The sequence below is a fragment of the Chelonia mydas genome, chromosome 27 (genome assembly GCF_015237465.2).
Source record: "Chelonia mydas isolate rCheMyd1 chromosome 27, rCheMyd1.pri.v2, whole genome shotgun sequence".
NCBI lineage: Eukaryota > Metazoa > Chordata > Testudines > Cheloniidae > Chelonia > Chelonia mydas.
The window spans coordinates 8,874,391-8,892,995 of NC_057860.1; the positions used below are offsets into that span (position 1 = coordinate 8,874,391).

Below are 18,605 nucleotides of genomic sequence, written 5' to 3' on the forward strand. Positions count from 1 at the left end.
CCGGCTTAGGAAACTTATGGGGGTTTATTTTTCGGGGGTGGAAGAACCAACGAAATCCTTCCCCCCCACCCAGGGCAGCTAATCCTTGATCTAACGCTTAGCATCCCGACCAATTCGTGCATTCCCGCTTATATTTTTGCCTGATCATTGGCAGGCAGATATTAGGACGAACCAGAGGCCGGAGGCTTCCAGGGTCTTTGTGCGGCTTTCCCAGCAACACGAACAAATAAATCAGTGCCCCTGGGGTCGGACCTGGGGAGGAGGACTGCTGTGACTAGGACAGTGTTTCATCGCCCCCCCCCCCATCCCTCACCTCGAGGGTTTGGAGTGTCTGTCAGATTCTTTCCTCCCACCCCTGTTTTTGCCAACACTCCCTTTCAGATATGACAGGTTTCAGAGCAGCAGCCGTGTTAGTCTGTATCCGCAAAAAGAAAAGGAGGACTTGTGGCACCTTAGAGACTAACCAATTTATTTGAGCATAAGCTTTGGTGAGCTACAGCCCACTTCATCGGATGCATTCAGTGCATTCATTCAGATATGTTCTCCCTAGTACGGGAACCCCACAGACATTACAGCACCCAGTTCCAGCAACCGCATTTCTCCCCTAACCCCCCCCCCCCCCACCACCACCACCAATCCAGACATGAAAGTTGTCTAAACTATCGGGCATCGACAGAAGGTAGAATTCAACTGGCAATCAAATTCCTTCCTTTGGTTTAAGAGGGACTCTTCTAAGTAGACCTGGCCCTCAAAATGTAGTGGGGGGCGGGGGGGGGGGAGGGTCAGGCATTTTTGCAAACTTTAGAATCAATGAAATACCCCCCTTGAAAAGGCCAGTGACATCAGCGTTAAAACCAGCTCGCACCTCCTCTGTCTGCAGCCCGAACGCTGGCCTGGGAACGACAGTGTGAAACTGACCAGAAAGGGACCCTCGAGACCCGTCTGTTCGCGCTGTGAGGAATGAAAAGCTGAGTTGGTTGATACAGCACCGAGCACCATGGGGCCCTGGTCCACCACCCGGGCTCTAGTCGCGATGGTAATAATAATCCGTAATGGTGAACGGTTATACAGGGGCCATTACCTTGTGCATTTATGCACATCCCTGCAGCGTGATTTAAAAGCTACCACATGGGTGTGGGTCGCATTTGACATCCGTTTTGAGCTGGTGCACACGTACAGGAGGCCGGATTAAACGATCTCCTCTGGCCTTAACCTGTGCACACGACCCCGCACGGTGCAGAACCAATGCGAATCGGGGCCCCGGCCTTTTACCGGCTTCTCCTTTTACCTCGGAAGTTCTCAGCCACACAGGTAAAGAAATCCGCATTTGTAACCTGCGGCTTTGTTTCTCGGCTTGTCTCCCACTGCTGTGCAGTGCCGGGGCTGACACCACTTGGGTGATCCGGGTTAGTTTAAAACAAGGAAGGGCTGCATGAGCGTGTGACGCTAAAAAGAGGGGGACCCAAAGCTCAGCCTCCCCGGGGATCGATCTGCGTCGTAAAAGCAGGATTTTTACATCTACCTGTCTCCATACACCCCATCTATCCGTCCGTCTCCATACACCCCATCTATCCGTCCACACACCCCATCTATCCGTCTGTCTCCACACACCCCATCTATCCGTCCATACACCCCATCTATCCGTCTATACACCCCATCTATCCGTCCATCTCCATACACCCCATTTATCCGTCCGTCTCCATACACCCCATCTATCCGTCCACACACCCCATCTATCCGTCTGTCTCCACACATCCCATCTATTCGTCCATACACCCCATCTATCCGTCTATCTCGTGCAGATCATGCCTTCAAGATACATATGAAATCGATAGTGTCTTTGTGTGTGTCTGAGCTGCTCCAGTCAAAGATTCTCCTTCTTTCATAGAAATACTTGGAGCCCTTGTTAATGTGGCCTCGCTCGGAAATTGCGGAGGCCAAGAGGAATGAAAGAGAAATCGAAACCGAGCCGGGGGGATAAAGGTTCTTTTTATTCCCAGAGACTATAACAAAGCGGGGGGGGGGGGGGGGGAATCTAATGACCTGGGCGAGATTTAATGGGCGCTAATTACACCCCAGCGATAATTTGGAGGTGTTTACACCGACCCTTGAATGGTGAAGGGAGCAGAGCCCTAGGTCAGCCTCCCCCTTAAAGGACAGCTGGCAAAATCGCGCCCCTCCCCCCACTTATCCTGCTGGGAGATTCCCTCCAACTGGATGCGGGGTCGCACCCACAGCTTCAGCCGCCGCCACTCCCCTTTCCACAGCAGGACCCTCGGAGCGGAGACACCCCCCCGCCCCAGCGGAAGGTTCGATCCTGCGCCTTGAAGGGGCGCCCAGGACCCGCAGCTGCTCCGAGTGCCGCCGCGGTCAATCCGGAGCCACTGGAGGGGGGGGGGGGTTACTCCGGATTTACACCTCAGAGCAAAATCTGGTCCCGCCTAACAATGCGGCGGGATCCTGCTCCTGGAGTTCTTAAAAGCCGCTAGAGGTAGGTATGATTAGTGTTATTAATAAGTGTGATGATTATTTTCCTCCCTCGGAAATAATGCCCCGATATTTCCTCCTCCGCACCAGCCTGACGATTGAGCTAATTTTTGCGGGTGCCCAGCGGCGGCCTACGAGCCTCTCTGAAAATGGGGCCTTACAGATGTTGGACCCTGAAGCCCGAGTCTCCAGCACCCTCCCCTCATCCCCAGCCGCCCAAAGTACTTGGGATCTGGTAGCATTTCACCTCCAAGGTGCAAGGCTGGTCCTGCCTGCGCCAGGGCTCTTTTGTGATGTTGGCAACCCGGACATTTGGTGGGTATTGGAAAGCCAGCAAGAGACGATGGGCGGCGGGGGGGGGGGGGGTTGCTTTTTAAACAATTATATTTGAAAGGAGGGATCCATTTGTCTTCACAGGAGATTAACTTTAAAAAAGTAAGCCCCGCTCCTGTAACCTGGAAACCAAAGGGACTTTTGGCCATTAACTAACCTGGAAGCAAGATCAGGGCCTAGAATTCAGGTTGCCTCTTTGCCTGGGAGAGGGAGTCACTCCTTTCATGGGAGAAAGCTGCCCTCGCATCCGATGAAGTGAGCTGTAGCTCGCCAAAGCTTATGCTCAAATCAATGCGTTAGTCTCTAAGGTGCCCCAAGTCTTCCTTTTCTCCTGGGAGAAAGGCTCCCTTTGCCCTGTACTCCTCGGCACAGCTGGAGAGCTAAATAATAAACCGGTAATAACCCCCCAACCGGAATTTTCTCATAGCATAAAACGCAAATGCGCTTCTCTTGCGTTGTCCGCATGGGAAATTCGACCCCTGCCCTAGGTCCCTCAAAAAGCTTCCCAGGAGCTTTGGATCGGGCCCCTAGGGAAATAAAACGCTCATTCTGCGCCCCCCCTCGCCTCGAGCTTGTTCAGCCTGGAGCTCAATGCTCCCTGATTCTGCTTTGCAGACCTCGGTCCCTTGCTGCCTACATTTTACTACCGGTAGTAAAGTCAAGCGCCCGCGCAAACGTCCTCAGCCAGCAGGCCCTTGTCCCAAGCAATCAGAACAAAAATCCAAGCAAGTATTCATAGAATATCAGGGTTGGAAGGGACCTCAGGAGGTCATCTAGTCCAACCCCCTGCTCAAAGCAGGACCAAGCCCCAATTTTTGCCCCAAATGGCCCCCTTGATGATTGAACTCACAACCCTGGGTTTAGCAGGCCAGTGCTCAAACCATTGGGCTATCCCACCCCCCACTGGATTCTTTTTACTGGGAAAACATGGAAACAATTCTTGTTAAAGAAAACATTTCTCCTCAACGTTTTCCTGTAGTGACCAGGGGAAAACCTATTCCCCCTCCTTAGACCAGAGTTGAAAAATTACATTAGAAATGGTATTATAAAATGGGGGGGGGGCAAAAACCGATCGGAGGAAAGACATTTACTATACAGCTTTACACCCTATTTATAAAGAGAAACAACATCATAACAAAATGTTATTTATAAATAAATCTTTGCCAGCCAGGAGGGGAGAAACCATGGCTTCAGGTGGGCGGGTACAGGAGGGGATTAGAGATCGAATGAATGTGGAGAATGTGTGTTAAATCGAATCACAAATTCTTCCAGAAAGAAATCCCCACTGTTTGGTGGCTAAAACTGAACGCGAACAAGTTCTCTCTCTGCCTTTCGGGGTGGGGGTGGGGGTGCGCTTTATAAAAGGCCTGGAGGGAAATTACATTCCTCAAACTCTTCTGAGTCACTGTCTGTAAACACAATCCTGGTATTAAAGCACTTTAAAAATATTAACAGCAGGACACTCAAATGTGGAGTGAGCATTTGCTTTGCAGTATGGAAGAGTTTATAGAGAGATTTATATACACATATATATTTTCCAAGTAGAAATCTGTCGATGTGTATAGAATGGGCTACCTACAGCACAAAAAGGGAGGAGGGTAATATTGGATAGTCGATAAAGTCTTTATCCAAGAGAGGGAGGGATTTGGGGGGGGGGGGTGTAGATTGTCAGATGATGTAAATTGCCCGAGTTCCATTGACTTGGCACCAGTTAACGCCCATTGAGGATCATCTCCTCCCTCTTTACATTCCTGAGGAGCAGAGGAGAAAAAAAGCCAGTCTCTGAACACGTCCCCAGACTGGTGAACAATTTCTTTGTAGGTTTTCTTTATTCCTGGCAGGGATAACATCATTGCCTTTGCTCTCCTCTGCTCTATGCAAATGTCAGCATCAACTCCTCACAGAGGTTCCACGTTCTCAGCAGAAGGCCTGGAGAATTTTCCCATGTGGCCGGCGGAACTCCCGGAGACTTGATGGTTTCATCAGTTCCTCAAAGAGCTGAGGGCTTGTGTTTCTTTTTCTGGGGGTGGGTGGGGAGGAGGGATCAAGGCAGAGCCCAGTGTCACATCATATGTGGTCTTGGCATGGCGTCTTGCTGGTGTGGCTGATACCAAGGTCCAAAGCTGTTGATGTAGCTGCTAGGCGGGATCGGGGCTCCTTTGCCAGCCATGGAAACGTCCCAGAGAGGGGGTATGTTGGGTGAGCAGGGGGACAAGGATGCAGAGGTGTGGAGGTGCTCCCCTTCCTGAACGCTGGAGCCCTGCTTCATGATCTTCTTGTACTTGGAGCGTTTGTTCTGAAACCAGATCTTGACCTAGGGCAAGGAGAGGAAAGAGTCACCTAACTACAAAGATGCATCCGATGAAGTGGGCTGTAGCTCAGGAAAGCTCATGCTCAACTAAATTGGTTAGTCTCTAAGGTGCCACAAGTCCTCCTTTTCTTTTTGCGAACTACAAAGGTGTGTGTGTGGGGGGGGTGGGAGGGTGCTGTATACTCAATTAGCAGCTAGAATGGGGGGTGGGGGTCTGGAGTGCGTGTGGATTCCCTGCCAATATCTCTCCGGCTTGTCACTCCCCACCCCCCAAATAGGAGAGAGAATATACATACGTTGCAAGGCAAAATAACCCCCCCCCCCCCGCGCCGCTCTTTCCCGGTCTGGTCTTACAAACGAGCCCCAAAGCCCTGAATCGCCTGAGCTGGGGCCGAGTGGCGGGTGGGGAGATGCGTTGGCAGCCGGTTTCCCGACCGGCCTCCGCTCGCAGGCCTGCCGCTGAATGCACTGTGCTGTCTGACCCCCCCCCAGCCCCCCCAGCCCCTTCCACCTCCCGCCAACGCCCCGGCACCGTTGTGTTCAGGTGGACGCGCGCCCCAAAGTCTCAAGCGTCCGCTCCTCAGCTGGGCCCCGCGGGGGCCACTGCAGGGGGGCCGGGGAGCAGACTCTGGTCTGGAGAGGAAAGATTTTTAATTGATTTCTGCTTCCAAACGGAGGGGGCCAGCGCGCACCAGGGAGTTTGCTGGTTTATTGTAAAGCGCAGATTCCCAGGAGCTAGAGAGAAATGACGGGGTGCGGGAGGCGGGGGGCTGTAATAGCTGATTGCAGTACCGGGGGGGGGGCTAATTGCGAAGGGTAGGGCGGGGGCCCCGTGGAGCGCCCCGGTTGTGAGATTTCTGGCGTACAAAGCAGCAGCTGGGCGTGGAGCCTGCCGCGGACGGGGCTTCCCGAGCTCGGGTCCTTTCTCCGCGAATCGGTGCCGACTACCCCGGCTACCGACCGGCCTCCCTCGGGGTGCCCCCGGGCGGTCCGCCAGCCATAAGGCCCGCCCGACGTGGGGGAAACTAACGCACCCTGGCTCTGCTCCAGCTGGCGTGGAAGCCCACGGGGGGGGGGGGGGAGTGCTGGCTTCCGAGTGAAATAGGAGCCGGATCGGGCCCATCCTCAGGAACAGGTGACTACGCGAGAGGCGCATCCTAGGCGGCGTCCCTGCGCAGCGCCTCGGGCTGGTCTGCTCCTGGAGCCCGAGCCTGTGTCCTGGGCGATGCTTGGGAAAGTGCCTTAAAATATCCGGGCGCCACTGAAGACAATGGCAAAACTCCCGGGGGGGGGGGCGACGACAGGATCCCCCCTGTGTGTGTGTGGGGGGGGGGGCTTCTGCTTTGACTGTGAGAGGACTGCGCCTAGGGCAGTCACCGGGGTGGATGGCAGAGGAGAGAAGGAGCATAAAGGAGGCTGGGCTGGGGGGAACCGCGCTGCGGTTCTGGGGGCGGGGGGGGGGGGGGGCAGCCCCATTTCGTAACGCCGCGCAGCGCGCAGCTGACTGGCTCTTTTGACAGGGCGCTGCTTTGCAGGTCCTCACTTGCCTCCTTTGTTTTTTTATGATGATGATGATTATTAAATCTCGTTGCCCGTGGCTGTGGACTGATCCCTCGCGCCTGCCTGTCTGCATCTCTCTCTTCAAAGCCGTTCACCCGTCTCTCTTTGCTCCTGCCCCAAGTTCCCATCCAGCTGTGCGGAGCCACGGCCCAGCTGAGGCTCGGGCCCCGGGATGGGGACAGGATTTACTCAATCAGCCGATTGCCTCCCCCAAGCCCCTGCTTGCTCATTTCTCCGGGGTTTCCTCTACACTATTTTTAAGCCAGGCGGCCAAGATTTTGCTCTCAAATTCCATCCCTGTAAATCCGGAGTCACTCCGCTGCAAAGGAGCGAGTCCGAATTCACACCGCTGAGAGCCAGCATTCGGTCCAATCTCGTTGTTGGGGCTAGTTTCTGGTCTTTGTTTTTGTTTACTTGTGCGGGGGACCACGGGGCTTCCCGAGCGAGGCTTCACGGTTGTCTGATTTGTTTCTTCTGCACGTAAATGAAATGGAAACGAAACCAGCCGGGCTCCGGGTTTCCTTGGGGACAGAGCTGAGCAGCCGCTCAAAGGGGAGCTGTTTTTCCCTGGCAGGCAGTATCCCCCCGCCCACCCTGCAGAAGAGTTTGTCAACCTCAGATAGACAAACACCCCCATCCTCGCTGAGAAATAACAGAACAATTAAAGGAAATGCCTCTCAGCTCGGGAGCAATTCCACAGGGCTTTGAAGACAGAGAAAGAGGGCGAATGGGAACCACATGCGACAGAAGGGGGCCGAGGCGAAGGCGCCGGAATTAAGGACAAATCATCTCACAGAGAGAGAGAGAGAGAGAGAGACGGTGCAGAACCAAATCCAGCCCAGAGTTACCCCAGGGAAGCCAGAGGGAGAGCGGGACAGAACCGAGCTCCATCGATCCGGTGATTTGGCCTTGTTCTCTGAATCGCGGGGCTCCTAGGGTTTTCCTCGAGCCAGATCCTTCTCTCAGTTACACCCCTACAACTGCAGAATCAATACAGATTTACTTCTCAGCAGAATTTGGAATGATCTATTTTACAAAGATGTGGAGATGTGTGAGAGAAGGCAGGGCCGGATTCTGGTCTAAGCAAGTATGAATCCGAATTAACTGTTGATGTACAGGGATGGAACAGAGGCTGGAAGTGGCCCAATGAAAGCAAACGGAAGGAACTGCATGTATTGTTATTTCTTATACACTAGAGAGATGGAGCCAGATTCTGCTCTACACAGGGTTAAATCCGAATTAGCTCTGAACTTTCATGGCTGTAACTGAGAGCAAGATGTGACTTAATGAAACCAATCGCAACTCTGCCTACTATTTTGTTGTACGTTAGAGAGACAGGACCAGACCCTGCTTCCAGTCACACCCCCGCAAATTCAGAGTCAATCCGGATTCGCTCCAGTGTAGAGCAGAATCTGGCCCCGTGGCTAAAGTCCAGCTGTTGCCAAGGGCTCAGTAGGGGTTGGATTGGATCTCAGCCCATTCCCTCTGGCTCTCCCCAGCCGGTACCTGCGTCTGGGTCAGTCCCAGCTGCGCCGCCAGTTCCGCTCTTTCAGGGAGGGCCAGATACTGGGTCTGCTGGAAGCGCTGGTTGAGAGCCTGGAGCTGCAGGCTGGAGTAGATGGTGCGGGGCTTGCGGATTTTCTTCCCTTTGCCGTTGATGCGGATCTCGCCGTTCTCGATCACGGTGGTTTTCTCGTGCTCTGGGAAAAAAAATAAAAAAAATAAATCAGGGGTGGATGAAAAGCCTCGATAAAGCGAGAGCGACTGGCAGCCTCCGGGATGGGGGGAGGGGAGCCTGGCGCAGAGAGGCCAGAAAGGGGTGATAAGCGGATCCCGGAGATCCAACCCCCCCCCCCCGCCCCGAATCCACAGGGAAGAACAAAGGGAGGGAAGCATCCCGGGGCTGAGCCACCCCCATATGGCGTGGGACGCTGTTTAAATGCCAGAGGTTGGTTCCCACACACTTCGTCCACGCCAAAAGACGCTCTTGGCCCAGGATCGGGTCCCCGAATCACCCTTATAAACGCTGCAAAATGACCTTAAAACAATGAAAAGAGGTTTCGTCTCTTTCTGTGTGTGTGTGTGTGATTTTTCCTAGCCCTGGGAAGAAGGGGGCGGGAGGGGGGCAAAAATTTGTATCAAATCTGCAGTTGGAGGGGAGTAATTAACAGCATGATCTGGCCCGGGGAAAGCCCTCGGAGCCCCATAATCTATTGGTCATCCATCGGAGAACAAGGCCAAATCCGTTACACCGCTCAGAATCGCCCCTTATTCCGGATTGACAGCTGAATCGGGCCTAAGGGGAGCAAAGGAAGCGGGGTGTCTTCTTGTTGGTCTTTATCGATTTACAGCTCCTGGAAGTTTAAACTTGGGGGCGCATCGAGGTGTCAGCCTCATTGCATCAGGCCCAAATATTTTTCCTGAACGGTCCCACAGCCGACCCTTCCCCCGGAGAAGGTGGTGGGCTGGCTGGGGCGTGGTACAGCCCGTCCGCAGGCTGCCCCCAATTCTACAGGAAGATCCTTCAATCAAAGGCTTGTCTCGGGGGGTTGTGTGTGTAAAATACTGCTTAAATTCTCCCAACAATTTGTATTTTAAAAATCCCAATCGATCGGACAGGGCAGGGAAACAGGGGGGAAAAACGGATAGGACCGTGACCTCCCCCCTCTCCGCACACCCCCCCGCCCCCAACAGCTATAAAATAGATCCTTTAAATAAGTGGCATATTATATCAAGTATTATAGGGTAAATCTAAGCTATTTAGCCATATATCCTATTCAGAAACCTCTTTCTTCCCTGCAACGGAGCAGACCCTCCGCCACGTGACGGTCCCTTAATTAGCAGTAATGAGGAGGCATTTATTAGTTCTGCACAAAGTAGTGGCGTCTCCCTATCCGGGTTTGCTGATTATGAATTCTGCTGGTGTCGCACGTACCCGGCTCTGCATAGGCCGCTCTGTGCTTTTCATTTTCAGGTGTCTGTAGCCCCCCCCCCCCCCGCCCATTCCCCCTTGAGCAGGTGGCGGAGAATATCCCAAAGCCATATCGCGCGTCGTCTGGGGTTCCTTTCCGGTTTAGACTCTTCGAAAGTGAAGCCCCTCTCCTGCAAAGCTTTAAGCCCCTGCTTAACTTTATTAAGGCAGCTACCCTGCATTGTAATCACTCCCTAATGAGGTCTGACAGCTCCCATCAGCTAAAGATCTGTCCCAGGACTGGTCCCCATGGATCTCGGTCTATGTATTTGTTGCTTCCTTTTGTTAATTCGGCTTCATCTCTCAGGCCGGGCCGTTTATACTTTATAATCAAGTTCTGGAGACACCCCTGCCAACGTCACTTCGGTCTTTTAACAGCGCTGCATTGTTAGATTATATAACTTAGATTAGTTTATGTTAGATTATATAACTTGCAAACTGTAGAGACGGTCTTTATACACGCAAAATTCAAGCCACTGGGAAGTTTGAATAGAAAGAATTCAGGGCAGGGCACTTTGCTCTGTTAAATTTATGTGGGTAACATCAAAGCAGGGTATAAATTTGTTATAAAATAATGAGCTACTTATTCACTTCTCATTCTCCAGCCAGCTTCGAAACGCTGCTCCACGCTGTAATTAATTTTGATGGCAATTTTCTTTTTCAATCGACAAGATCGTTATGAGATCTGTACGTGCAAATGGAAAGCGTGAGGGCGCATTGAGTCAACAGAAGAGTAAAGTATAATTTTAAAAAAAAAAAAAACCCTCAAGGAATCATTTAATTTCAAAACAAAAGAACTTGCCGTAAAATCTCCTATATAAAATCTCAACGCTAATTAGCAAATTCCTGTTAGCCCATTGCACAATTCCTGTTAGCCCATTTTCCCTTTCTCCGGTGGTTTTGTTAACGTCCTGTCGAATTCATTTTAAAGCCGATTTGCCAATGAGTTGCATGGATATTTCGTTTACTAGTTTGTTTCTTTCTTTCAGTGAATAACTCGCTTGCAGGGTAGAAATCAAAAGCTTGAAAATCGTGCTATTGTGAAAGGGCCAGATGCTGGTCTAAATGACATTGATCTAAACCCGGAGTAATTCAGGTGGATTCACCCAGGCGGCAGTGGAGTGAATCCGGATTTGCACTAGAATAATTTAGCATCAGAAAATGTTTCGCCAATCGATTTGTGTTCTGTCTCTCTTTGGACCAATGGATCTGAATTTAAAATGAAAGATTCTTGTTTCCCCACGAGATGAAGCCTAACCTGTGAAAAGATTCAATAATTTTTAATAGGTGTCAGTTTCATAATTCCTCCTTAAATCTGGACGGCAATAAATTAACTGGGCGGGTGTATAGATACACACACGTTCCTAATATATTAACGACCCGTGACTTGTTCTGCGTATCGAATTAGTATTCTGGGAAGCGAGCAGAACATTTAAAAGGAACTCAAATGGAAACCCATGAGCTGCGGAGGAAATTTGAGTCCAAGCAGAGGCAGAATTTGAATAGCGTGGAGCCTGGGATTTCCCTTGTTAGGTGCAATCAGAAATAGCATGCATCTGAAGAAGTGGGGGTTTTTACCCACCGAAGCATATGCCCAAATAAATCGGTTAGTCTTTAAGGGGCCCCCAGACTCCTCCTTGTTTTTGTGGCTACAGACAAACACGGCTACCCCCTGAGACTTGGTATAACACTGGCAAATAAATGCGGGTTCTCTTCTTTGCAAAGGGAATGCTGAAATAAATAAGGACCTCTCTCATTAGCCAGGGGTACACAAGCCGCCAACCCCCTGCCACAGTTCCAAAGCGGCCGGGAAAAGTGTTCGTGATTCAAAGTTAGCGTCTCTCCGGCTCCCCGAAATTTATGGGCAACTGATTCATCTAAATTTGCTTCCGCGGTCCGCCGCCCTCAGTCCTTCATTTGTTCCTGGGAGCTTTCGAAGAAAGTAGAAAGGGTCAGAGAGAGTCACTTCAGTTCTAGATTTGAACGCTTCAGGAGAAGAGAGCTTGAATTTTAACCCAACCCGGGGAAAATACTACTACTAATTAATAATTAACCCAATTAATAATTAAAACCCTCCGGAAGGGTTTCTGTCCCGCAGGGAGATTCTCTGCCGTTCTGGTTGGCGGTACGGTCTCAGCAGTGACTAACAGGCTCAGTTCGGAATGTGTTAATCTGTTACACGACGGCCCAAATTCTGCTCTCAGTGAAATGGGTGTAAATCCGGAGTCACTCCAGGAAGGGGGGAGCGGAATTTGGCCTCTTCGATCTGCAGACACTTAGGACCGTATCCTGCTGCGAAGGAACGTTGGGCAGTTGAACCTGGATGAACGCAGGGGCAGGACGGGGCCTTGCCTAGGTTTAGCGAAATGCACTTCCATTTGAGAAGGTTCTCCCCTGGATCACTTTAATGACTAACTTTTTGTTACAGGGGCTCTTAAAAGCCCAGGAAAAATCGCTAAGGCAACTGCCCACATTGTTTCCGTTACCAAAGAATCCGTTCCGATAGTCACTCCAAAATCTTTTGTTTTATTTTTACAACTAGGACTTTTCTTTTTTAAATGAGGACTATACCGCTGCCAGCTCTTTGCTCTCTGTGGCATCTCTATGAAGTCCTTTGCTCCTAGCCTATTGCCCCGTGATTAAATATTTTGGCATTTTACCCTCACGTAATACATATGTAATTCGTTTTTAAAACGACTTCCCTGAGCGTTCCACGAACTTCGCTGCCCGCACGAAATAGCTCCAAACGGGCGGTGTAAACATATTCGTTTTAGAAAGCGATGTGCCCAAAGAACAATGGACTGTTTAAGCAGCTTCTTTACGGCAAGTTTCCTAATGCGGCTGATCTGCCACGAACCCGGTTTGTATCGCCCCTGGAATCTTGACAGGTGCCAATTAAAGGATATTGGCATTAAATAATATAAATACACGAAATGGAAAGGATTGGTTGTGCATGCCTTTCCCAAACATCCAGCCCGTGTTGTATTAAAATTAAACATTGCTAAGTGTATTTTATGGCGGATGCAGGCCTCGCCTCTGCAGCCAGGCGATGAAAGATATTAACAAGGTGCCATGCAGTCTAATTGTTACAAAATAAACAATTGCATTCTTCTTCCTTCTGTACGTCAGCCTCCAATTCTGGGCCATTGCAGATAAATCTGACAGATACACCAGGGTAACTGACAGGTCATTCTGGGTGTGCGCAAAGTTCTGGAGGGAAATCCCAGGCCCATTAAACTCAATGACATCCACTGGCTTCCACGGGGCCAGAATTTTACCCCTGGAGCATAGGAAAACGGAGACGGGTTTTCTTCCTTGCTAAAAGGGAGGGATATTATTTTTCAGAAAATCGCTTCCATGGCAGATCTAGAATAAAATGCAGAAACAAATAGGAGACGTTTTCTGGTAAAGGGGCATATGTTTCCAATCTAACAGCGAAGAGAGGTTTTCGGGATATTTTAGCCAGTGCGTATTTTTTAAAGAAAATGTCCCAAAGTAAACAAAAACAAAACAAAAAAACCCACAGCCCTCGTCAACCCGGAGTCTCAGGAGAGATGCCCAGGCCCCTGCAATCCAACGCGTAGCTCCTTTGCTGGAGAAAAGACGTTTTTTAAGTGGGGGAAAATACAGTTGTCCTAAAAATTCGTGCTTGCATTGCGAGCGTACCAAGTTAACAGAAACATAATGTTTTTCATAAACGGGGAGAGAACTTAAGACAGTTTCCTATTAAAGGATTTCCATTGAGCCTGTAATTCTTTTGTTTGTTTGTGGGGGGGAGAGGTAGCATCTCGGTTTTGTCAAAATTATTATTTTGTTCCCTTACCGGGGGGGGGGGGAAGCTTTAGAAAACTCGCAAAAGGAAGCTGCAGCAGGTCTGGCGTAAACCCCTAGTTAAAGAGAGGGCTAAGCTAGGAGCTCTGAGACCAGCCAAGAGGGGGGGGTCAGAAGTCTCCTGCGCCAGGAGAAGGCTACTTTCAACTCCAAACTCTGAGCAGAGATTCGCCTCTCGGTCTGATGCTTGGCCCGGAGGAACTGCCAGATACTTTCCGTTTGTAGCAGCGGGGGAAAGAACTCTTCCTGCAAAGGGCTGGATTATAGACGGAGCCAGAGAGAACCGGGGCCCGGGCCTGGGGGGTGGACAGCGGAAGGGCACTCGCAAGGGGCTAGGGGGCACACAGAGGGGGCTACACGAGTGGGCCGGCGCTGGAGGCTGGCAGGACCCCCCCAGAGGGACTGGGCTGGAACAGAGTATGCCCAACACACAGGCACAGACCCACACCCCCTTACCTGTCTCCTCTAGTCTGCCCCGGTGCCCCAGGGCGCTGGCCGGCTGCGTGTAGGACAGGTACGGGCTGCCGTGGAGATGGTGCGGGTGGTGGGTGCCGCCGGCCGAGCCGGGGTACGGGTAAGCCACGGACCGTCCGTAGGGTGCAAAGGGGCCCCCCTCGTGCAAGCCGTGGAGGGGGTAGTGGCCGTGGGTCAGGCCGGGGGAGGGCGGCGGCTGGGGCGAGGGCGGGTGGCTGTGCCCGAACTCCAGGAAGGCGGATTTGGAGGGGTCCGGCCCCAGCAGGCTCTCGGCCAGGGAGCTCATAGTCATCACGGAGCGCGGAGCCCAGGCCCGGGCGCGCAACCCGACCGGCACGGGGCTACCAACCGGACGGGCGGCGGCGGCGGCTGCTGGGGCGAGCCATGGCTGGGGCAGGGCAGAGCCCCGCTGCTCCCGCTGCGCTTCGCCCCTCTCCCGCCCCGGCCCGGGCTGCAGGGAGCTCTCCGCGCAGACCCCCCCCCCGCTACATCCAGGCTCCGCAGCGCAACCTCCTGCTCAGAGCTCGCCCCGGGGGTTCCCCCTGCTCCCTCCCCGCCCCGCCCCGGGCCTCCCCGATTGGCCCAGGCGGCCAGTGACGTCACGGAGCCCTGAGGGCAGCCCCTCATCACGGTAATTAACAAGCAGGCCGGCTAATGGCAGCTGCCTTCCTGCAAGCCAGGCCGTGGGACGGGGGGGGAGGGGAGGCACCGGAGCAACAGGTTTGGGCTATTGGGGGGGGGGGGAAGTTTAGCATAAATGTTTGTCAACAGGAGCTCACGCTGCTTTCCACCCGTGTCCCTCCCCCACGGGCTTGAATGGATTTTGCTCCGGGGGCAAGTGAGGGCAGACTCAGCCCCGTGAGCTCACTGGCGGAGTAAGAAATTTGTTTACCTGAGTTTTTTTTTTTTAAGAGGTTTAAAAAGTCCAAATATTTTACTTTTCCCACCCCCCACCCCACCCCAAGTTTCATTGAAAGCTGAAAAAAATGTCAGCCAGCTCCAATTAAAGACAAAACAGCAAATCAAAAGGGGGAGGGGGAATAGGACACCCTCCCCCCAGCACCGCCTCCACCCAAAAACAGGCAGAAGAAGGAGGCTGGGGCCCTTTTTAAACCAGCACTGGCGTGGATCGGTTCATCAGAGCTGTCCAACCAACTCTGATAGGAAGAGCGGCCGGAGCTGAGAGGAGATTTGAAAGGGGAGTTTCCTGGAGGAGTCTGACACAGTCTTCCACTGATAGGAGGGGTGTGAATTCCACTGACCAGTTTAAGGACCTTTGACGCAGCCAGAGAGGTGTAAAGGGCCACTCAGTCCACCCTCAATTCTCCATTACTGAGGGACAAGCCACACTCCTTGCGATATTTGTTTTCCACAAGCTACCCTGAGTCTAACCTCCTAGGAGTGATGGACCCGAATATTTGGGTGCTAATAGCTACGCTCTATTCTTACATTTATCAACCCAAATCTGGCATATTACCGATTATGTCCTATGTGTATTTTATGACTTTTAAACCAAACTTTAGTACTTGTGGGTAATTTAAGCTTTATACCTAGAGGTATAGACACTCTTTCCTTAACCTGTGCATTAGATAATTTTAACATTAGCTTTCATAAAACATTTTAAATCTGTTTTTAATTATAGCACTGAGGAGCCCCCCATCAAGAAGCAGGACCCATGGTGCTCGGAGCTGTACAAACAGAGCAAAAAGTCAGTCCCAGTTTCACAGAGCTCACCCTCTAAGTACAAAGACAAGAGATGAATACTGACGGGGGGAGACAAGGAAAGGAGGGGACACTGTTGGCTAGCCATCGTCTGAGAACACCCGCTCTGAGAATCAGGCGTCACTCCGGCTGGAAACCACCCCGCGCTCGGCGCTCTCTGCGCGCAGGTGTGACCGCCCAGGCGCGCTGCAGAGCAATGAGGGATCGGGCCCGGGCTCTGCGGGCGCTCAGGCCGGCGGAAAGGGTGTTTGCTGACCTCTGCAAAGTGGGACCCGTTCCCACTCTCTTTAGAGCCAAAAAGCACCAGCGAAACTGGCAGCGATGCTGCCCCATCCGTCGCTGAAATGAACATGGATTGCGAATTAGTGGGAGTTAATCTTGGAGCTTCCAAGCTGTTTCTTGCAAAAGCCTTTGTTTTTCTTTCAAGCTTTTATTTCTGGAAGAAGTTTCCTTCAAAAGAACACCCCCCCCCCTCCATTAACCCTCCTCCCCTCTCGGGTTGTGGTGCAGAGTTCGTTTTTTCTTTCTCCTGGTGCATCCTCAGCCTTGCAAGTAGGAACGGGGACCGATGCAAACATTATTCCCCGCTCGCAACATGTCTAGCTCCCCTGAGCTGGTGTTTAATGGGGGGATTTGTATGACAGACAGCGGGAACCCCTACCACTGTTACATGGCCCAGGTAAACCCGCACCTTACGACTCCAGGCCCTGCTGAAGCTGGTTTGACGCGCAAGAGTTTCAGAGAGAGTCGGCATCCTCTTAACCCATCCATGGCAGCAAGAGCCCATCACTCCCAGAGGAAGGCTTTGGGGATGCTCAGTTGGTAGGTTTCATGGGGCGAGGGGGATCTGACCATCCACTTTCAACTGTAACAAAAACAGGTTCCAGCAAATTGTCTCCAAAACCCATCAGAGAAAAGTGGAGCCTTTGCACCTTTTGGTATAAGGCCCTTGGGTGGGACTTACCAGGGGCCTGTTAATTGCTGTATTACATTGTTCTTCTTGATTATTGGCATGGCGCTCGCGGCTCGGAGTCCAAGTCCAGGATCAGGACCCCGTTGTGATAGGCCGTATACAGAACATTAATTCCTTCAGGCGGCCCTACCAGCGTCCCTGCATTGCATGGGGCAGGCAAGCTCTTTGATAAGCATCCAAGGATGGAGATGGGAATTGGAGCCCTTGGAACCCGACCGCTTCCCCATCGGTAGCCGGGCGTTCATTATAATCCTGCAGGGGGGTCCTTACCCCCAGACCAAGCCATATGCAGGATTTCCTTCCTGGGCAGTGCAATGTCCTGGAAGGGGGGCTTCAGCCTTTAGGAGGAAGGGGATGTGGCCCAGGGAGCGAGATCACTAATACTTCCTCTTTTAAAATCTATGGGGCGAGAAGAAAATAAAAACAGCACCTCTGAAGCCCTGCTAGGATCGGATCCTCATTTCATCTTGGTGCGTGGCAGGGTTTACCTGTATCCTCTAAGTCAGACGAATCTCCCATAGGTCATCGACTGCAGGACTGGGTCCTGGGACACCTGTAACGAACAAGCCGCTAGCCATAACAGACACCCAAGAGCTGGATCGAGGTCTAGACAGCAGCACGCGTCCCTCTTTTTCTCTCTCTCTCTCCTGTGTCTAAACGGGGCTGATCCGAATTCACCCGAGCTGGATTGCTTCCAAGCTGCCTCGCTAAGCATTCTCCTGCGGCATTCAGTGCACCTCGTCGGCTTTGTGGATTCTTTTGCCTAATTTGATTAATTGGGCTGCGCCGTGTTATTATGGCTTGACACCCCCCCCCACCCCCCTCTGTTTTGTTTGATCCCTTCCCTCTTGGCATTCCGGAAGTGAAACGTCCGCGGTATCTTAAATGTGGAGTTTAATTACATAAATACACCTCTCTCCAGGCTAATGACATGCAAATTCAATCCTGAGGTGCCCGTCTTGCCACCAGGCATCCATGTGGATTTCTCTGCCCCCCTTCCCCAATTAAATCGGTGGAAAACCGCGCCCCTTGTTACCATTAAACACAAGCAAATATGTTTTGTTTTGTGACGGGACCCCCGTTTGCAAGGCACTTTGAGCCCTTCGCTTTTTTGAGCAAGGTTTTAAAATACAAGTTTTCATCCTTTCCAAATGTTCTTCCCCCTCCGCCCCGAGTTTGAAGCAGAGATCCCCCCCCCCACACACACACCTGCACCTCTGAGGGGCAGAAACTCGGTGGGGTTCGTAGGAAACGCACAGAAACGGCGCCGATCCATCACAAAAGCAAGCCCTGCAATCTCGAGCCGGTGCGATCGCTTCTGGAACAGGCCGTGTGGACACACACGCGCTGTTTATACACGAGACTTCTGCCCACACACAGGACCCACTCTAGTAACCCAGTCCCGCTGCCTACACGCCGTCTAAACTAGGGACTAAAAGATTCTCCCCCCGCCCCCCACTCTTCCCACCTTGTCTGATAGCGTAAAACCCCATTCATCCAGGAACCGGATTCTCTTCTGTCTTATCCCAGCTCTGGCACACCACGGAATTGGTACCCAAATGAAGAAGACGGAAGTACATTTTTCCTGAAGAGAAGAAGTGTATAAACTGGCGTTTGACACGGGGGAGGGTCTTAAGCCTGTATTCCCTGTTCCCCCCAAACTGTCCCCTCCCTGTGAGATCAGAGTGGGTTCCCCTCAGTGCAGGAGGGATAAGATTTTAGGCACAGGGAGATTTTCAGGGTCCCATCCAGCTTCCGTTAAAGCCATGTGGTTGGTTGTGTCCCCCCCCCCCCCCCAGTGCAGGCAGGATCGGGCCCTGTGTAGTCTGGGAGGTGGGTTAATTTCATTTGCAGGCCTGTTGTCCCATCAGGTCTCCTGCATTGTCCTTTCAAGAGATGACCCACCCCTCCTTTCATGGGGGAACAGATTTCACTTTGCAAAG

At 52.0% G+C, this 18,605-nt stretch overlaps 1 protein-coding gene across 1 annotated transcript; it reads right to left on the bottom strand.

Annotated features, from left to right (window-relative positions):
* Window positions 1-1,971: 1,971 nt before the first annotated feature.
* On the bottom strand, window positions 1,972-14,492 carry DLX4 (distal-less homeobox 4). The gene is made up of 3 exons (XM_037887100.2): window positions 13,950-14,492; window positions 8,198-8,391; window positions 1,972-5,134 (listed from the first exon to the last, which is right to left on the bottom strand). The coding sequence occupies exons 1-3, from the start codon at window positions 14,257-14,259 to the stop codon at window positions 4,883-4,885; spliced, it is 756 nt and encodes a 251-aa protein (XP_037743028.1). The 5' UTR covers window positions 14,260-14,492; the 3' UTR covers window positions 1,972-4,882.
* Window positions 14,493-18,605: the final 4,113 nt, after the last annotated feature.